The sequence below is a fragment of the Podarcis cretensis genome, assembly GCF_951804945.1.
Source record: "Podarcis cretensis genome assembly, chromosome: 1".
Classification (NCBI taxonomy): Eukaryota; Metazoa; Chordata; class Lepidosauria; order Squamata; family Lacertidae; genus Podarcis; species Podarcis cretensis.
This window is the reverse complement of record NC_137170.1, coordinates 85162627-85184194: the sequence shown is the minus strand read 5'-3', so window position 1 is coordinate 85184194 and position 21568 is coordinate 85162627. Positions and strand designations below refer to the sequence as shown.

The 21568-nt window shown below is 41.6% G+C and overlaps 4 protein-coding genes across 4 annotated transcripts; 2 read left to right on the top strand and 2 right to left on the bottom strand.

Annotated features, from left to right (window-relative positions):
- Nucleotides 1-817: 817 nt before the first annotated feature.
- LOC307201112 (olfactory receptor 8U3-like) lies at nt 818-1762 on the top strand (the record flags this gene model as incomplete). Its single annotated transcript, XM_079950211.1, has 1 exon — nt 818-1762. The coding sequence occupies one exon, from the start codon at nt 818-820 to the stop codon at nt 1760-1762; it is 945 nt and encodes a 314-aa protein (XP_079806337.1).
- Nucleotides 1763-4925: 3163 nt separating this feature from the next.
- Nucleotides 4926-5864, bottom strand: LOC307214884 (olfactory receptor 5M5-like; the record flags this gene model as incomplete). The annotated part of the gene is made up of 1 exon (XM_079973955.1): nt 4926-5864. One exon carries the CDS (start codon nt 5862-5864, stop codon nt 4926-4928), a length of 939 nt encoding a protein of 312 aa, XP_079830081.1.
- A 5275-nt stretch (nt 5865-11139) lies between these two features.
- LOC307214843 (olfactory receptor 5M5-like) lies at nt 11140-12078 on the bottom strand (the record flags this gene model as incomplete). Its single annotated transcript, XM_079973893.1, has 1 exon — nt 11140-12078. The coding sequence occupies one exon, from the start codon at nt 12076-12078 to the stop codon at nt 11140-11142; it is 939 nt and encodes a 312-aa protein (XP_079830019.1).
- A 2036-nt stretch (nt 12079-14114) lies between these two features.
- LOC307201099 (olfactory receptor 5M11-like) lies at nt 14115-18980 on the top strand (the record flags this gene model as incomplete). The annotated part of the gene is made up of 3 exons (XM_079950210.1): nt 14115-14350; nt 15264-15385; nt 17818-18980. The coding sequence occupies 3 exons, from the start codon at nt 14115-14117 to the stop codon at nt 18978-18980; spliced, it is 1521 nt and encodes a 506-aa protein (XP_079806336.1).
- Nucleotides 18981-21568: the final 2588 nt, after the last annotated feature.

Below are 21568 nucleotides of genomic sequence, written 5' to 3'. Positions count from 1 at the left end.
AAAAGGTTGCTGCAACCAATTTAGTCTCTTCAGTGTACCTGTATGACCATGATGATTGATGGGGAGGAGGGGTGGCACTTACATGACATCTCATCACTGACATCAGTGCAGCTTACTGGGAAGGAGAGGTTGCCAAGATATAAATCCTCCAACAGGAGTACCAGATCGGCTTCATAGCTGTGTTTGCACCACACAAACCTCCCCACCACCTCACCTCTCCCAGTAACCCACACCAGTCACAGAAAGTTAGGCAAGTGCCACCACCCCTCCACCTTGATCACTTTTGCTGTATGGTGTATTCACATTTGAATATTTCCCTGCTGTGTACAATGGATATATTACACACCTTATTCTGAGGAGGAAATACAGAAATGTATCAAAATGAGCAGCATTTCTATTGCTTTCCTGACCCCAAATGACAAATATATATATATATATGGAGACAAAGTTTAAGCTACCCGTGTTCAGTCATAGGGTTTATCTGGTAAGAAGGTCAAGAAATGCTTTCTGAACCCAGGCAAACTCTTAGGGTTGAGGTGGTGCTGGTTATGCAGATCAGAAACACATAACATTTCTCAAACAATGATTTCAGCTGGTGGTGACATTGTGATTGCATGACAATGTTTACCACATCAGAACTTAAAACGGAACACCTACAGAAACAAAACAGTATTTTTAAAAAGTACCCACCAGAAAAAATTATCATCCACATATGCTGAGATAACACTACTGTATGTTTTCTGCCTGTCAGAGATAAGTGAATTTCTCCCCTGATTTAATCATGCCCTGTTTAACCAGATGATCTGATGCGGAATAAATGGCAGATGCCAATCACACCGTGACCACAGTGAAGGAGTTCATTCTGTTTGGACTCACCGACCGCTCGGACCTACAAGTCCCCCTCTTTGTCATCTTCCTCCTGATCTACGTTATCACTGTGATGGGGAATCTTGGGATTATTCTTCTAATCCGGACTGATAGCCACCTCCATAACCCCATGTACTTCTTCCTCAGCCACTTGGCTTTTGTTGACCTCTGCTATTCCTCTGTCATTGCCCCTAAGATGCTGGCAAACTTCTTAGCAGCTAAGAAAACCATCTCGTACTATGCATGCGCAGCACAGCTGGGCTGCTTCCTTACTTTCATGATCACAGAGTGCTTTCTCCTGGCGGTGATGGCATATGACCGTTATGTGGCCATCTGCAATCCACTGCTTTATCGGATCATCATGTCCCAGAGAGTCTGTATCCAGCTGGCAGCTGGCCCTTATGCATACAGCTTCTGTGTTGCCTTGTTCCACACCATAGTTACATTTCGTTTGTCCTTCTGCTCTGCTAATGTGATCAACCATTTCTACTGCGACGACCTCCCGTTGTTAGCCCTTTCCTGCTCTGACACCAGCACGAAGCAGATACTGATCTACGCTTTTGCTGGTTTTGATATGCTATGCTCCCTTCTCATTGTTCTCATCTCTTATACGTTTATCCTCTCAGCCATTCTGAGAATCAGCTCTGCTCAGGGACGACTCAAAGCCTTCTCCACATGTGCTTCTCACTTGACTGCTGTCACCATCTTCTATGGCACTCTGATCTTTATGTATTTGCAACCTAGTACAAACCACTCTCTAGCAACGGATAAAATAGCTTCCGTTTTCTACACACTGGTGATTCCTATGCTCAATCCTCTGATCTATAGCCTGAGAAACAAGGAGGTGAAAGATGCTCTGAAGAGAACAACAGAAAGAATTGTTGTTGTCCGCTGATGGATAATTAGGACATTCTTCCTAATGTATTTTATTCAAGCCAAGAATGGAATATGTTGTGTGTATGCTTGGAGTGGCCAAAAGGAGGTGATGCTAGAAAGCAACACAGGAGATAAGATGGAAGAGCCTCAATGTAGGGATGGATAGATAAATCAATCTCTTTCTGGGCCATGTCGCTTCCATATGTGCTCACTCAAAATGTCATTTAATTCCCTTTCCCCATTAATCTGCTAATATATTTCTTCTCAAAAATCTGCAAGAAAATGTTCAGTCAAATGTGTGCCTCTAAATATATTTTATCTTAAAGTGTACGCTTTAAAAGGTCACAGAATGTTAATCAGCCAAAGGTCTGGTTGTAGAGGAATGTTTTCGCTTGGCGCCTAAAGATATGTAATGAAGACACCAGACGGGCCTCCCTGGGGAGAGCATGCCACAAAAGTGGAGCCATTATTATCATTTCTTTTGAAATGAAATCCATTTCAAGAAGGGTTTAGGCCCAGTTCTGACACAGAAACTGCTTTGGTTGCCCTTCTGTCACTAGAGAGACAGGGGAATTGTGTCACTGTCAGTTCTCCCTGACCTCTCAGTGGATTTCAATACCTTTGACCATGGTATACTTCTGGAGCAGCTGTCCGAGTTAGGGGTGGGTAGCACCACTTTGCAGTGGTTCTGGTACTACTTGGATGGTCATTTCCAGAGAGGTCTAGAGGATGGCAACACAAGAACGGGCCTTTTCTGCAGTGGCTCCCCTTTTGTGGTATGCTCTCCCCAGGGAGGCCCGCCTGGCGTCTTCATTACATATCTTTAGGCGACAAACGAAAACATTCCTCTACAACCAGACCTTTGGCTGATTAACATTCTGTGACCTTTTAAATGTGCTTTTAGAAGTGGGATTATTGGTTTGGTGTATTATTATTATTATTATTATTATTATTATTATGTATTTTGTGTTCCCACTTTGTATTTTTATGTTTTGTACCACTCTGTGATCTTTGGATAAAGGGCAGTGTACAGATTTATTTATTTATTTTATTGAATTTATATACCACCCTATACCCAAAGGTCTCAGGGCAGTTCACATAACAAAATCAGAATATAAAACCCACAAAATATATAAATATCTACAGTGGAGCTATATAGGCTCCACTGGTGAATTCGTCAGTGTACCATCAGTGTATCTCTCATGGCTATGGCATAGCTGGTACTCTGTCAAATCCTACAGTTATTTAGTTGGTGGGTCTCTTTCGGCAGTGTATTTATATTTGAAAAGTACATTATTTTTAATGTACTTTTTTTAAAGTACATTAAATTTTTAAAAGATTAATCAATTCTAAATCACCACATTTTTGGTTGAATCTGCTCCTGCTCGATTAGCTGACTTAGACCAAGGACTCAAGCCATATAAATCATTCAGTTATTGCCAACTTGAGCCCAGTCTTAGGCTGGTAAACTATCATTTGGAGCTGAAGGTCTCAGTAACATAGAGGCAAAAGTCACACGTCTCCGATAATAGTATTCATTCAGAAACGTAATTCAGTTCCACAATTTCCCTCCCTTTTCTTAGGCATTCCTTGATATCCTTCTTTCATTCTGGAAGCTCTTCCTTAATAGGAAGTTCACGATGAGCAGCTGACCCCAGTAAAATCTGAAACAACAATAGGTTTACTGGTTGCAAAAATAAATCATGTGACCAGTCATAACATATGTAGCATTTCCATTTAAAAATCCATTTATTTGTTTATAGAATTATCTCTATACCATCCTATCATGAACTACTGTGGTACCTCGGGTTGCATACACTTCAGGTTACATATGTTTCAGGTTACAGACTCCGCTAACCCAGAAATAGTACCTTGGGTAAAGAACTTTGCTTCAGGATGAGAACAGAAATCGTGCAGCAGCGGTGCAGTGGCAGCAGGAGGCCCCATTAGCTAAAGTGGTGCTTCAGGTTAAGAACAGTTTCAGGTTAAGATCAGACCTCCAGAACGAATTAAGTTCTTAACCTGAGGTACCACTGTATATCAAGATGGAAATCTGCAGAAAGCTTGGAGAGGTTGTCCTTAGTATTGTGTTGGGAAAGCTTTGTGCCTGACTTGTTTTATCTTTGCAAAAGTCCACCTTAAAGGTTTCTGTAATTTCTTTCTGGTGACTCCACTGCCAGCAGGAGATAATCTAAGGAAGTGTACACTATGAAAATGCATTTCCCATTTCCTGGAGATTTTTCTGGAGATTTCCATCTTCAAGTGATGCTTTTATCTTTGAATGTAGGATGTGGGATTTTATTTGCCACATAGTGTTCTTTGCATACGCAGGATCCACTTCTAAAAGGCAATCTGTGTGAAGATTCTGTTTTCATGTACAGATCATCTTAATTGTAATGAGGCATTTCTCTCCATCAGGAATTTGACATCTAAAATAACCTCAGTGTCTCCAGCTTCACCAACAAACATTAACTCCCCTGGCCTATTGTTCTCTTTCCTTGGATTGGATGGCATCCAGCCAGGTGAGAGGACTGGGGGAAAGCCTATCTGCTCCTGGACACATCTTCATTTGTCACTATGGCAACATATCTTTTCTTAGCAAAATTTTTGCAATGCTAATAAGGCTAGCCAAGGCCATTACCTTAAAAAAGTAACTAGTTTGACTGGTTCACCAGGTTTCCTCTTGTAGATTCTAACCTCACAAAGAATGGCAGGTCTGAGAAGGACCAACTAATATCACCAAAACTGACCCCCAAAACAATAACAATACATTTATCTCAAAGTTGTAATAAATGTTGAGTACAGTGCTGCATCCTGATGGCTCCACAACTGATAGAGAAGAAAACCTGAGAAGAAAACTGAAAATTCCCAAGAAGGATAAATCAAAGAACTGGTGAATTTGAGAATTAAATGCTGGTGATTCCTTAGGATTTTGAGGCACTAAGCTAAACTTTGGTCATATTGTCAGTATCTTCTGGAGATAAAAACCAATAACTAAATGGGAATCAGAAATTTTGTAAAGGACCGAAGAAACCAAACAGCAATAATAATACATTAGCATATAATAAACTTCATACATTCATAAGCTTTGAAATTTAATTTCCCTTCTACTTGGACATACTGCGGAGACAACCTCCTTATTTCTTTATTTTTTTGTTCATAGCAAGTGAATGAATAGACATCTAATGCAATAATACTTTCCTCTGCATTAATCTCTTCAGGGCACCTTTGACCTCCTTGTTCCTTAGGCTGTAGATCAACGGATTCAGCATGGGAATCACCACCACATAGAACACAGAAACCATTTTCCCCTGTTCTAGGGACACGCTAGAAGGACGCCTGATGTACATGACAAAGAGTGTCCCATAATAGAGAGTGACAGCTGTCAGGTGGAAGCCACATGTGGAGAAAGCTTTGTATCTCGCCCCAGCATTTTTAATTTTCAGGATAGTGAAGAGAATGAAAACGTAGGAGATTAGAATAACAACGAGGGAGCTGATGAGGTTAAAACTGGCAGAAAGTAACATCAGGGTCAGTTTGACGTGGGTGTCAGAGCAGGACAGTTTCATGAGAGGTGGGTCAGCACAGTAAAAGTGGTTGATGACATGGGAGCCACAGAAGGTTAGGCGGAAGGTGAATATGGTCTGTATTGTGGCATCTAGGAAAGCATATGCAGAGGGAACAGCCACCAGCCACATGCAAACCTTCCGGGACATCTTTGTGTTATATGTCAGTGGATTGCAGATGGCAACATACCTATCATATGCCATGACAGCCAGGATGAAGGATTCAGTGAGACTCAGTGCAATGAACAGGTCACACTGTATCACACATCCAGTGAGGGAAATGACTTGGTAGTCTGCTACTAAATTTGCCAACATCCGAGGTGTGACATTGGAGGAATAACAAATGTCCACAAAGGATAAGCTGCTGAGAAAGAAGTACATGGGAGTGTGGAGTTGCGAATCCATCCTGATTAATGTGATCATTCCCAGATTCAACAGCAGGGTCATAATATAAACAAATAAAAACAGCATGAAGAATGGAAACTTCAGTTCTCTACGATTGGTGAACCCCAAAAGAATGAAGTCATACATCATTGTCTGATTACTATCAGCCATCTACACATGTATGATGTCTTCTGAGAAGAGAAAAGAATACACACACAAAGTGAATGCAGACTCATTATTGGATGTACTGATGAAACAATACTCTTCTCTGGTTTTATTCTGTTGTCTCAAACCTCTTCTATGACTGCGTGTAAATTGGGGAAGGAACTTGAGGTCCTATTTTTTAATGCCCCCACCTTTTAACACACAATAAAACTAGCTTGAAGACAACACATTTTGTTTTCTAATAGAACTGGTGCTATCAAAATCTCAGGGAATGCAAGACAGAAAGACAGAATGTATTTTCACACATGCACATAAACAAGCTGATACACTTTGGAAAGGAGAGAATAAGAACATAAGAAGTACTTTGTTGGTCACCCTGATGGATGACCTGTGCAGAGAGGGGGACAGGGAGACTGCGACCTTGCTCCTACTTCTTGATCTCTTGTTGACTTTTGATACTATCGACCATGGCATCCTCCTGGACCAACTCTGGGGAATGGGAACTGGGGACACTCTATTACTGTACACTGGTTCCAATCCTACTTTCAGGACTGAGTCCAGAGAGTAGCATTGGGAGGGTGCTTTTCAGTCCCCTGGCAGCTATGTTATGGGGTTCTGCTCTGGTGAACCAGGTTCGCGTCCCCGCTCCTCCACATGCAGCTGCTGGGTGACCTTGGGCTAGTCACACTTCTCTGAAGTCTCTCAGCCTCACTCACCTCACAGAGTGTTTGTTGGGGATGAAGAGAAAGGAGAATGTTAGCCGCTTTGAGACTCCTTTGGGTAGTGATAAAGCGGGATATCAAATCCAAACTCTTCTTCTTCTTCTTCTTCTTCTTCGTCTTCTTTTTCTTCTTCTTCTGCTTCTGCTTCTTCTTCTGTCTGACAAATTGTTCAGTTGCCTACCCTGGATGGGTTCGTACTCCCCCTGAAGGAGCAGGTTTGTCATTTGGGGGTGCTCAGTTCCTTTTACCAACTCCAACTGTTTCAACAGCTATGACCATCCCTGGACCAGGAAAGCCTTGCCACAGTAGTTCATGTATTGGGTTACTGAACTCTGTGTGGGGCTTCTCTTGTGCCTAATCCAGAAGTTGCAGTTGCTGGAGCACAAGTGCTGACAGGAGTGCAACCTTGTCAGCAGATAAAGCTGCAGGAAAACCATGGCAGCCATTTTGAAATTTGCCAGTTTCCAGGCCCTCATAAGGAGCGACTTTGCCAGCAGATTGCACCCATTTCTAGCCCAAAATAAAAAGGCATAAATGCTTCTGAAAGAATTGGCAAGCCTGCAAAGCACTTCACACTGAGGCAATCTGTTTTCTCAAAGTGTTGAATGGGAGAGGAATGAATCTTATCATTGGTGGATACACATCTAGTTGCAAGTGATTTGGAAATGAATGTGACCAAGGCACAACTGCAGTCTTAGTCAACATACCATGCTATAGAAATAAAATTTGCAGCGCCAAAGGGACATTTGGCTAAATGCCTGGATAGATATTAGACGTATCACACCTGAATATAGTTAATGGATGCTGGTAAAACCTACCTCAATGAGAGAAGAGACAGTCCCACAGATTCCTGATAGCACTGACAGCTGCATGAAACAGAAAATTTTATAGTCATCTGTGAGTCAAGGGACAGAATCTCCTCTGTTTCTCTTGTTGTTTTCTAGGACCTCGAGAGTAAAATTACTGCACTCCATAGGATACTTAGTGGCTGCTGTTGACAATGAACATGTGTCCATGCTTTTTCCTGTTTAATTAGACTATTGCATCTATTGATCTAGTATAATTTAGTAGTTAATTTTTTGGCTGAAGATATTAGACTTCCTGTTCTCTTTTACCATTGACGATGTCATTATTTCAGTTCATCACTCATGGAAAAGGAATGAAATGTGAAAGTTTGGTAATAATACCAGGAATAATTGCAGAAGAGAAATCCAGTATTTAAAATAAGGGCTAGTGTAATCATTTATATTAACTGTGAACTCATTCTGAGAGTATCAACCCTTATGTGGCTAAAAGGAATCATCCATGCCCAAGAGAGAATTATTGGTAGCCTTGGGGTAACTCCATGATTTGCAGAAGTACAAAAAACAAAAACAAAAATCAGGGGAAGAAGGGACACAAATGTAGCCCAGGAAAGAATATGTTCAATGGACACAGGATGCAGAATCCTTTTAATGATTAGGTTGACATAAATTCAGTTGGGACCTATCCTTTTATGTTTTAATTCATGGTCTTGTATATCTGACTTGATTGGCATTTTTGTTAGAGGAATTCCTTTTGTTGATGTTGGTCCAGTCATTTCTTCAATGCATATGCCAAGTACTGCAGCCTTCATTGCACCCCAGAGAATATGAGGTTCGACATTGGGAGAGGCATTGCCAACAAAGTAATTTGTTATAACCATTTGGATTGCCTCTGCAATATCTTGTGGTACAGCAGGAATGTATGCAACCACCATATCGAGTCAGGGATAATGGGGCCCTGTATTTGTAAAGAGGCCTTAGTAGGGGAGTGATCAGATAGAGTCATGGGTTCTATGTTCAATAAAATCAAAATTAGGGAGAGAAGAGATTAAAAAGAAAATTCATTCCTGAATAAGAATGAAATTTCAGAGATAAATATGTGTGATAGCTTGCTCCCTGATTTATCTGACACCATCCATTTTTTAGATTGTATCTGTTTAAGAGTGGGAATATACATTTATTTCCAGAATAGCTGCCAAGAGACACATTGGGAAGTCTATCCAAATGCTTACTACAGATAGCATTCAAATTGCCTGCAAAAATAGTTTTATTTTTTTATTAAAGTTTTCTTGTTTTACAAAAGTGTTTGCAATGTCTCTCTCATATTTTTTCCCCATGTAACATTTTTACAAATCAGTTTCATTTGTTGAGACATTGGTAAGAAAAGGGGGAAAGAGGTGGAGGGGGGGAGATGGGTGGGGGTGGGGTCGGGCGACGGTGTTACTATTTTACTTACTATATGTAGGGTTTGGTGTCAGTGTTGCTTGTGCAGGTTCTTTGTTGTTCACTTGTGTTCCTTTGTGATGGGAAGTTTTGCTTCTACACATGACTCTGGCTAAACCATTTTAAGCTGAGACATTCCTTCATCACCCTAGAATGTTCAGTTCACATTGAGTTCATGAGACATTGCATCCTGACCTGTTCTTAGTGCTTGGTTGACCACATCTACGGATGAATGCTATATCAATCACTAGTAATAGTTTAATAAGGAAGTTTTCACGCCTGTCCAATTCTGTGTTCCCTTTCCCAACCTTTAATCTATTGATGATTAATGCCTATATGCAACCTTTGCATTGTTTGCATTGTATTTGTGTTAACCAATCAGCAACAAGCACATATGTGGCAATGCTGTAATATTCAATAAAAGGGACTACCCGAGACATACTCGAGAGATGCCTCCCATATGACACTTGCCATTCGTCTGTCGTTTATTTCAACCCAACACTTTGGTGGTGAGAGAGGTTGGGGTTGGCCTAGGGTGTGGTTGTTCATTTGTGGTTGGCTGTGGTGGTCTTTGTTTTCATGTGTGAGTGGTGTGGGTGGGAGTTTTGAAGGTAACACTCAGGTCCCATTTTAGAAATACTTGCTATGCGAAAATTCACTTTTCTGAACAAAATGAATTAGTATTCATTCCTTACTATATGCACTACGGATTGCATACTCAAGAGTGCATTAGAATTTTTCCAGTAGGAATCAGTGAAAATCATTGACTTGCTATGCAAACAATTGCCTAACAAATGATTTCCATTGTGTTCATAAAACAGGACCGGTGTTTAAACCAATGCAAATAAGAGTGAGGGTACCTAGCATTCCAGCCACACACAGAACCCTTCCCCGTAGGTCCTGAAAATTACAAGATTTGGACAGTGGTTCCCAATTGGTAGTCCGCAGACCCAGGGGGTCCATGTAACCCACCCAGGGGGTCCGTGGCACCATTCACATAACAAAAACTACCATAAAGATATCACGATTTTCAAAAGTAGGGGTCTGTGGCTTGGCTTTTGAAAAATACGGGGTCCACAGTACTTAGCTAACTGGGAAACATGAGATTAGGACATGGTTTTAGCAACACCTCTGGACTGCTTATTACCTGGAGCCATATAATGTTTGCTAAGGTATGAGTAGGATAAGAGGCTACTGCTTGTAGCTGTATCATGTGTCTCCTGCAGAAAGAAACAATAAAGGGCTTCTGCCTCCTAATGTGCTCAGAGTTCCTCCATTGCTTGATTACATCATCTAAGCCTTGTACCTTCAGTGAAACACTATAGACATCAGCCATGACAAAAGAGGAATCCCATAATGATACACAGGCCCAGGGCAATCACTAAAATCTAATGTGTGCATTCTATAACAAATTCCACATCCCCCAAACTCCCCACCTCAACTATTCCCTCCCACTCCAGACCCTATCATGCCTAAACAAGCATCCTCAGAAAGACTAAGGAACTTGTGGTGCAAACAAATGGTTTTCTGGCTTTCAAATGGTTTGTGGATGGGGCGGAGGGAAAGACTACATCCACATGAGTATAAGGAGCATTCTGTTCATTGTAAAATCCAATCAACCAACAGTAACATTAATACCACCTCACACTAACACCACAAGATTAATTTCTTGGAGAGCCAAATAAAGAATAGTATATATATACAACCAAAATGAGAGGTAACACCGATAGGATAAAGATACTCATTTCTTCATTGTAGTTGATGGTCTCATGAAGTTGGGGGCTCATGGAGAAAAAGACACCAGGCTTTGGGCTTCGGTGTTTCTTTGCAGATGTAAGAACGATTCCATACCTGGTGCTGACTCCAAGTTTCTCCTTTTTCTCCCAGAAAATTCACAATTTGAGGATGAAAATGTAAGTCAGAAGTTTCAGAAGAGGCTGCAAAGAACATTTCCCCTACCCATTAGGTGCCATTGCAGTGTGTAAGCAATACGTCCACCCAAACACCCTGTTTCAATTTTGAAGAACTGGTGGATCTGAAAATTAGGTGCTGATGAAGAGTGAGAGATACTATGTTGCATTTGGGCCGTACTGTCAATATTTTATGGAGATGGAAACCAACAACAAAAATTAAATCAGAAAAGTGGGGAGGGAAGGAAGAAACCAGACAGCAAGGTGCAAGAACTCATCTACCACATATTAAATACCATACATTCATAAGCTGTAAAAATTCATATTCCCTCTTCTTCACCATATGGTGGACACATCTTCCTCATGGATCATTTCATTTCATAACTAGTGAATGAATAGACATTTAATGCAATAACACTTTCCTCTGCAATAATCTCTTCAGGGCACCCTTCACTTCCTTGTTCCTTAGGCTGTAGATCAATGGATTCAGCATAGGGATAACCACGGCATAGAACACAGAGACTATTTTCCCCTGTTCTAGGGACACGCTAGAAGGACGCCTGATGTACATGACAAAGAGTGTCCCATAGAAAAGGGTGACAGCTGTCAGGTGGGAGCCACATGTGGAGAAAGCTTTGTACCTCGCTCCGGTATTGCGAATTTTCAGAATAGTGAAGAGGATGAAGGTGTAGGAAGTCAGAATAACAGCTAGGGAGCTGATGAGGTTGAAACTGGCAGAAAGTAACATCAGGGTCAATTTGACATGGGTGTCAGAGCAGGACAGTTTCATGAGAGGTGGGTCAGCACAGTAAAAGTGGTTGATGACATGGGAGCCACAGAAGGTCAAGCGGAAAGTGAATATGGTCTGTATCATGGCATCTAGGAAAGCATATGCAGAGGGAACTGCCACCAGCCACATGCAAACCTTCCGGGACATCTTTGTGGTATATGTCAGTGGATTGCAGATGGCAACATACCTATCATATGCCATGACAGCCAGGATGAAGGACTCCGTAAGCACCAGTGCAATGAAGAGATAACACTGTATCAGACATCCAGCAAAGGAAATGACTTTATAGTCTGCTACAAAATTGGCCAGCATCCGAGGTGTGACATTGGAGGAATAGCAGAGGTCTACAAAGGACAGGCTGCTGAGGAAGAAGTACATGGGTGTGTGGAGTTGGGAATCCATCCTGATTAATGTGATCATCCCCAGATTCCCCAGAAGGGTGATAATGTAAACGACTGAAAACAGCATGAAGAGAGGAAGCTGCAGCTCTCTACGATTTGTGACACCCAAAAGAATGAAGTCAAATACAATTGTGTTGTTTCTTTCAGCCATCTACACATTTATAACGTCTTCTGAAAATGAAAGGAACATACATGCAAAGAATGTGAAATCAGACTTATTATTTGATGTGCTGGTGAAGAAATATTCTTCCCTAGTTTTATTATGTGGTCTCAAACCTCTACTGTTTTTGTGTGTGATTCAAGGGAGGATCTTGGGGTCCTTTTTATCTCCATTGTTTTAACACACAACAGAACTAGCTTGAAGACAACATATTTTGTTTCATAATAGACTTTGTGCTACCTGAATGAAAAGGGAATGAATAATAGAAACATAGTTAAAATGCATACATGCACAAACTTATAAATTTGAAAAAGGTTAGTATTATATGAGGGAGGAGACTACACAGAGAATAAGAACACAAAAAGCACCATCTAGTTCAGTATTTTCTTTCCCACACCTGCCAAACAGATGCATTTAGAATGTGACAAAAAAGTGTGTGAATGCTATTCTGACTTGTTTAGCTTCAACATCTGATCATCAGAGGTATCCATAGTCTCATGGGTATAGCAGGTGATTAAAGTGGGGACCTTGAAGTGCTTTCTGGTGCACTGGTGATCCGGATATTATCAGACCTTATATGTATGGAGAAGATAGAGGTATGGATCTCTTTTCTATATACAGTGGGCCCTCTAGATATGAATTTAATTTGTTCCGGGGGTCCGTGAGCACCCCAAAAAATCCATAACCAGAGGTGCTGCTTCTGCACATGCGTGCAGCAAACCCAGAAGAATACTTCCAGGTTTGCCACATTCGTAACCTGAAAGTTACGTATCCAGAGAGGTATGTAACCCGAGATTCCACTGTACAGAAGAAAGAGGTGGTTACATTGACTCACCATATTTTTTTTTGGGGGGGGTATAGCTAAAGTAAATTTCAAAAAGAACCTGAAAGCATACACAACCATAGCACTCCGCTCAATATTCCAGAGTCAGAAAAACTACTTTCAACCTAAAATCAAACAGCTTGTCAATAGCTCCAAATTAGATGAAAGGGGAGAAATGAAAACAAGATTGAATGAAAGCAAATGTAAAGTGATTCACACAATGGGGCAAAATATCAACAACTGACATATACAGGAAAGGGATCTGCTGATTATGATGATGACATAGCGTCTTGTGATCATGGTAGAAAGAATTTAGAATGGTAGCTGCATTTGGAATACTATCTACTGCTCTGGCCACACAGTATCAAAAGGGGTATTGTCGATCTGGAAAAGGTGTAGAAAATGCCAGTAAAATGATCATGGGATTGGCAAACCTTTCCTTTAAAAAGTAAGGTGTTCGGACCTCATAGAAAACAGAGAAGAGTGGTGTGGTTAAAGTTAATAAAAATATGCATACTGTGGAGATGGTGAACAGAGACAAATTCCTAATGTTGTTGTCTAAATAATAATGCTAGCACTCAGGGTCATCCAATGAAAGTGATTGGCAAGAGATTCAGGACAGTGACTGCCTTTGAGGATTTCAAAGGCAGTTTCAATGGGAGATTCATTCATCCATTCATTCGTTCATTCGTTTATTGAATTTATATACTGCCCTATACACAGAGGTCTCAGGACGGTTCCCAAAAAAGGAAAATTAGACATGTTTGTAATTTTCAGACCAACTACTCATAAAATCCCAGGCATGGTTGATTATTTTTTACCAACCTCCAAACTGTAAAGCTGCAGGGAAAAACACAGCAGCTATTCTAAAATTCGACAGGTTCTGTGCCCTCTTTAGCAGATGACTTTGCCTGCAAATCTCATCCATTCCTACCCTAAAATAATAATTAAAAGGTATATTTTTTCTGACTGATTCGCCAACTACTTCAAACTGAGGTCTGTTGTTTTCCCACAGTTCTGAATTGGGGTCCAAACTAAATCTTGCTGTTGTTGGACACATCTAGCTGCAGCTAATTCAGAAACAGATAGGACCACTGCACAATGGCAGTCTTTCTCAACACATTATGCTATAGAAATAGAGCCCAATGGATGTTAGGTTGAATGCCTCAACTGATATAAGATGTCCCACACCCAAATATAGGCAATGGATGCTGGTAAAACCTACCTCAATGAGGAAATAGGCAATCCCACAGACTCCCAAGAGCACCGGCGGCTGAATGAAGCAGAAGGCTTTATATTCATCTATGAGCCCAGGGAGATTGTCTCTGAAATGGCTCTTCTGCTCCACTTGTTGTCCTCTAGAGCCCTGAGAGTAAAATTACTGCTCTCCATCGGATTCCTGGGAGCTGTTGTTGACAATGAAAATGTGCCCCCTTTCCTGTTTAATTATATAATAGTGGTATGAACTTTTGAACTAATATGAATCAGAAGATCAGCGATTGCCATCCTGGAATGTGCAGGAGCCATTATGCTTTTGAAGGGTTTCACTGCTGTCTCTGAGCTTTCATACTTTTTTTCTTGAAAAAGCAACCCTGTAGCCCTCCAAAAATGAAAGTTATAGGACAAAATGTACAGTGAGTGGGTATGGCTACATTGTATATATATTTTTTCCTACTGAAGAATGTCCCCTGTTGCCATTAGACAGCAACGGGATCAGTGTGTGTGTGTGTGTGTGTGTGTGTAAAACCAATATTGTGTGATTTCCAGAATTAAAGCCAACACAACATGCAGTAGCTGATTTTCCATAATAAGCATAACTTTGTTGGGGGTAGCCATATCTCTTTTGCTTTTTCTGGCTACACTCCCCATGGCAGCCATTTTGTCTTATGCCATAACAGTTGTTTATTGACCGGTGCCTCCAGAACTCTCAACATTTGAAATGTACCCATTGGTTCAAAAGGGCTGGCAAACCCTGTAGCACATAATGTGTAGATTTGTTCTGAATTGGGGATGAGGAGCCAGAAGTGGAGTCTTGTGCCATATCCCTAGGAACCTACATCAAATAACCAAATGGTACAAATGATATCTGAGTGGCTATGGACCATAATGTTAACCGTAACTGCAGTACTGCACAACTAGGAGATAGAAAGTTAAGGTGAACATGAGCCTACATTCTTCCTAAGCTTGCTAATAATAAATAAATAAAGTAGAGGTGGTTTTTATTGTTATATGCTCCCTCCTTCCTCACATGGTTAGAGATTCCAAGTGGAAGCACTTACCTGAGTTTGGGAGATAAGACCACTGAAAACTTACGGTTTTTTGTAAAAAAATAATTTTTTTTTTCTAAAAAAAGGATGTGTGGAAATATGCAAATAGAACATAGCTGGAGGCAGACAGCTTTCATCCTTCAGGGCAGCGTTTCATTTCAGATCACCAGAGACATTTACAATACAAATGAGTTTCTAGAGCTCAAAGGTGAGTTTCTGCTTCTCTGTCCTGTGTTTCCCATTCCCCATCTTCTGTTCCAAAAATGCTCCTATTGCCATCATACCCCCAAAGAAGACTCAAGGCACAATACTAAAGTGGGAGGATGTTATATGTATTAAAATATGAAAATAACAATGAGGATCTGCAATAACCAAATAGAAAATTGAACTGATCAGACAAATCAAATAATCCAAGCAGGAAAGTTCCTCACTGATGGAGAGATCATATCCCTTCTTGCTCCTAGGCAAGGTACAACCTATGACACCCACAGCAAATATTGAAGTAACACTTCCTCCTTGCTACCAGGGCCTTGGGGTTTTGAGCCAAACAATGCATCACAGCCCACTGGTTTGACGTTCTCCCTAGTACATATGCTACATGACACCCACAATAACCCACAAAGCAATTGCAATGAAGGCTGACCAAGGAGTGCATTTAACAATAATGTCTTGCATAATACCTCAGGAATTTACTCAACAGATCTTAATTCCACTTTGCTGCCTAGACTACAGGCCACATTAAACCAAACAAGGAACTCCACTCCAAACAAGGAACTCCCAGGAAAGTAAAGTAGGTGAAAAAGAGGCCAAATTCCAGGGCAATTAAGTGCTCTACCAAGAACTTCTACTCAGTCCCTTCAACAAGCATCTAGCAAAGTTCACACTGTACAAAGGCAGGACGGGTGTGTACCACACAGTTTGGGGCAGTTTAGGGAGGAATTTCTGGTCTGTGACCATAATAAATTAATTGATTGATTGATTGATTGATTGATTCATTGATTCATTCATTCATTCATTCAGTTTGGGGAGGAGCTGGTTTATGAGCTAACAATTATGCTTCTATCTCCATACCGTGAAGAAACTGTGTTTGTTCCCTGTTTAAGGAGAGACGCCACAGACCCTCCTCCCAAGACCCTGGAAGAACCTGAATGCTGTCTGTGTCAGCAAGTAAGGAGAAGAGTGATGGCAGGGCAGCAAATCCATCTCCACATCACTATCTGGTAGCCCTGCCAACCTGGAGGCTTGTGTTTTGTTAAATTGGAAATATTAATTTGCATTGTATTTTTGCTGGTTTAACTTACAATATGATCCTTGTATTTTTTGGTTTTCTCTGCTTATTTTTATTACTTTGTTTCCCCCTCTGGGATTGAAAACATTCAACAAAGAGCACCCTATAGATAAATGTAAGTAAATAAAGAAAACAAATAATTAAATGCCTCTTTTCAACCAGGCTATGACAGTTGTAGAAAGAGTGTGGATTTCACCCGCTCAAAACCCCACGGGAATCACAAACATAAATATGCTTTTCTGTTCTCAGCAACTCTGGGGGAAAGAAATTCTCAGAGTATTCTTAATTGACTTCCAAGGCTGCACTAAAGTAATGATTGTGTCATGTCTTTGGGGATCCATGCTAGTCAGGAAGTTCAGGAAAATGTTAGTGGTCACATGTCGTACAGCTAAGGATGACAGTATAAAACTATTCTTCTGCCTAGCTCCAGTGTCAGTGCTCTGGACAGTGCCAGATTTAGGGCAGTTTCCCTGCACAGGGGGCACAAAATTGAGAAGATCCATCATTGAGAAGATTCATTTCGGGGCCCCAAATTCTGGATTCACTCAGGGTGCCATACTACCAAAGATTACCAAAATCCGCCCTTGCTCTGGACTCTGGGTGGAAATGTCTCCAACATTTCCTGAACTGGTAGGCTGAACATGTCTGTAAAAAGTATTCATTATTTGTCCCAGAAACAGTGATTATTTGTAATCCCATACAGCACTGTATCTATGGGGGTGGGGTTGTTCCAATCTACAGAATGGCAAGACCGTGCTGGCAAAATAATCCTGTGATTAGGGTAGCTACTCATTTGTCATCAAAAAAGAGGACATGGGTTGGCATGTAATTAGCACATCCTAATTTGTATGTATAGGTGCAAATGTTGAAAGAATTATGATAATTTAAGGAGAAATGCAATATATCTCACCCTAATGGGGAAGTATGTGACTGGATGACCTTTGTTTCTGCTCATTCTACAGTCCAGGGGCTAACTGCTGATGAGCAAGTTCAAGGCTTCTGCTATCTCTTCTTATGGCTCTTTATCTTAAAACTGGACTTGGACCACACAGCCCTTCAAACAGAAGATGTCTTCAAACTAAGGACTGTCATCTGGCAGCACATCAAAGAGTGAACCATCCTGTGAAACGTCAGGCACATGGCACCTGACCCAGTGATTATGGCATAAACTTACACACGGAATTCCTACTTTCCTCTATACTTTCAATGGGAATTATCTGGGGCTTGCTTGTGCCTAGATGGGCTTGAAGGGTAGACTGGGAAAAGACTGGGAAAGATCCTGCAGAATCCAATTCCACAGTATGTTCTAGGCTAGCCTTCAGCAGCATGTTTCCATGTTTATTCTTCCATAGATATTCTACTCAATTGTCATGGCCTTCAGTTGAACAACAGACTTATTGATGATGATGATGATGTTCTTATCTCCTACAAGGGAAGTATATTGTGCCAGTGTCTGCCCGAAGGAAGGAAGAAACATAAACTGGGTTGTTTTGTCTTTCAGGAAAAGCACTTAGACTGCCTGCATTTCAATTCTTGTATCTCAGAACGCAAAATGCATAGCAGAATGGTGAAAGGAAATAATACATCAGGATCTGAATTTATTCTCTTGGGATTTGCAGAGTATCCTAAACTGCAGCTCCCACTCTCTGTTCTGTTCCTGCTGGTCTATATTATTACTGTTGTGGGAAATCTGGGGACAATCACAGTAATCAAGATGGACTCCCAACTCCACACACCCATGTACTTCTTCCTCAGCAGCTTGTCCTTTATAGACTTTTGCTATTCCTCCAATGTCACACCTCGGATGTTGGCAAATTTAGTTACAGGCCACAAATACATTTCTTTTACTGGATGTGTGATACAGTGTTATCTCTTCATTGCTCTGGGTCTCACAGAATGTTTCATCCTGGCCGTCATGGCATATGATCGGTATACAGCTATCTGCAATCCACTGACATATACCATAAAGATGACACCAAAGGTTTGCATGTGGCTGGTGGCAGTTCCCTCTGCATATGCTTTCCTAGATGCCATGATACAGACCATATTCACCTTCCGCCTGACCTTCTGTGGCTCCCATGTCATCAACCACTTTTACTGTGCTGACCCACCTCTCATGAAACTGTCCTGCTCTGACACCCATGTCAAACAGACCCTAATGTTACTTTCTGCCAGTTTCAACCTCATCAGCTCCCTAGCTGTTATTCTAATCTCCTACATTTTCATTCTCTCTACGATCCTGAGGATACCCTCTGTTGAGGGTAGGTACAAAGCTTTCTCCACATGTGGCTTCCACCTGATGGCGGTTACCCTCTTTTATGGGACAGTTTTCGTCATGTATATCAGGCGTCCTTCTAGCCTGTCCCCAGAACGGGGCAAAATAGTATCTTTGTTTTATGCAGTGGTGATTCCCATGCTGAATCCACTGATCTATAGCCTAAGGAACAAGGAGGTCAAGGGTGCCATGAAGAGACTCGTAGGGAAGTATTTTACTAATATACACCGTAAACGATAATGTCCATTAATTCCTTATTTAAAGGTTAATATCCACTATTATTTATTTCCATAAATAGTGTGAAGTATATGCTTATATAAAGAACTGTTGTGAGTGTTGTGTGTTTCTGTTCTGTTTGTAATACCAAAGGCATTACGCAACAAGTAACCATGTTGGTCAACTACTGCAGCAGAATGGGTTCAGCTCTTGATCATTTTTGATCAGAGCTAGTTTCAGATTAAATTAATATTGCAGTTTATGGCACCTACACTTGCTGATACTTATAAAGTGGGAAGCTGGCTTGCTCTTACATTGTACATTTATATAGTCTAAAGACAGAAGTGGACATTACAAATGAAATGGAACTGCTACTGAAAAATAGCAGCCTAGTTGTTCAAATTAGAGCTGCCCATCCCATTATTATCTCTGATTTTAAGGACATGTGTTGTATAGAATGGTCATTATGATTTTGGAGCTGTGTGTAGCTATTCAAACATGACATCCAATGTATGCATGTCTGGCAGACTTGGGGATGGGAAGCCATGGGCAAAGGAAGGTGCTATCCAGAGCCTTCACTGCTCATAGACTTTTCACACATCTATGTAGGTTTGAGACCATAGCAAATTCTAATAACATGGTAGGCCCAGCATTGCCATTTCTTCCACTCCTCCTCACTTTCATCAATTTCTGAGTGGCTCTCAGAGCTTCCATCAAACTAAAAAATAAACACAATTGCCTCCGTCAAGAGTGGTGATGCAGTAAGGCTTTAAAGCAGCTACCATATTGTTAGTGGTTGTTTCTAACCCTAAGAAACACTGGGGAGGCTGACAAGGGAGAAAACAGAGGTTAGTGAAACCTCAATGCCCTTAGATAAGTCACTAATTTGGGGCTGAAACTTGTAAGTCTTCCAAGGATAAAGAAGTAAAACACTGCCTTTATAATAGACCCAGAGAAACCCATTGGTTTCGCCCCCCACAAAAATATTGACAATGACAGCTCTATTTGTGCAGCGTTAGGCCTGATTCTTTTTATCTTAGAACAGCAAAGCTTGGGCACAAGGGCTGTGCACTGAATTCAGCCAACTCCCAGGCCAAAATGGGATGATGGGGGGGGGGAGAGAGAGACTGGCTTCAACGAAGTTGGGGTGAGAGTTAGACAGTCCTGGATCACTCCAGTTTGCCTTGGACTATGCAGAGTGACCTGGGCTGTCAAGGGGCAGGGTGTTTGGCAAGGACGGCCGATGCACCTTTATAAGCCATTCCAAAGCAGGAAGAAGACCCCACCACCACCAGCAGGTGGCCTAATTGATGTGCTCCAAAGGAAGGCAAAGCAATACTTTTGGCACCAGCTTTGCTGCAGGAGTTGCTGAAAGGAGGCATACAAGGCACTTTCCAACCACCTTAGGAACTCCACTTTAGCCGGAAAATATTCCACAAGGCAGCAGAGGTTTAGGATCAGAGTTTTCCTTCCCCTAGATGGGCAGCCTTCCCAGACTGATGAGCCCCATATGCCTCTACACCATGTGCAGAAACCCCCTTCTTGACCGTTGGACCCACTATTGGTCTCGTCCCCTCAATCCACTGAAGCCTACAGGGCTTCACTCTTCACCTACAGGGGACAGACTAGTCCCTAACACACTGAGGGTTGAAGACCCACTGGCTACCCTCACCTGGTTTAGCTGGCCAATTGAAGCTATTTCCTGGGGTGTGTTGCATGCTGTTGCATGCTGACAGTTTCTGGAAGCTACAGGTGAGAGCCGAGTGCAGGGTGGGGATCAAAGGTGGATAAACTACCCCAGAAGAAGCACGACGTGCCCCCCCACCAGAGGTACTACCCCTCCCCTAAGACCCCAATATCTGTTTTAATTTACTAGAATAAAAGGACAAAGATGTGCAGGAGTTTCACAACAGCAATTGATTGGTTGTTAAACTAAAAGTGATTACAGTAGAAATAAAACTGAGCCAATACCCAGGAATGACATTGATACTGTCCAGTAAAGTTTTTAATCATACAGTGATTCACCTTTTGTTCACCCTTTGTTACATATGTTACAGTGGCTTTGTAAAGTAAAGGTAAAGGACCCCTGGACGGTTAAGTCCAGTCAAAGGTGACTATGGAGTTGCAGCGCTCATCGCGCTTTCAGACCGAGAGAGTCGGCATTGGTCCACAGACAGCTTTCCGGGTCATGTGGCCAGTATGATTAAACTGTTGCTAGGAAGCTGTTTACCTTCCCACTGCAGTGGTACCTATTTATCTTCTTCCACTGGCATGCTTTCAAACTGCTAGGTTGGCAGGAGCTGGGACAGAGCAATGGGATTTGAACCACCGACCTTCCGATCGACAAATCCAAGAGGCTTGGTGGTTTAGACCACAGCGCCACCCACGCCCCAGTGGCTTTGTAAGTCTATATCTCAAAGAGGGTAAGAAGATCCTGTTAGCTCAGTTTCCTCCATACTGAAGTTCTGTTCAAAAGTATCCCTCATACATTGGGCCGGTGCATAAGAGTGTGAGCCTGCCTTGACAGACCTTGCACCTGCCATGTGCCTACACTGTAACATTGGCCTGTACAGTGCAAACGTCTGCAAGGGGAGAACCTTTATATATGTATG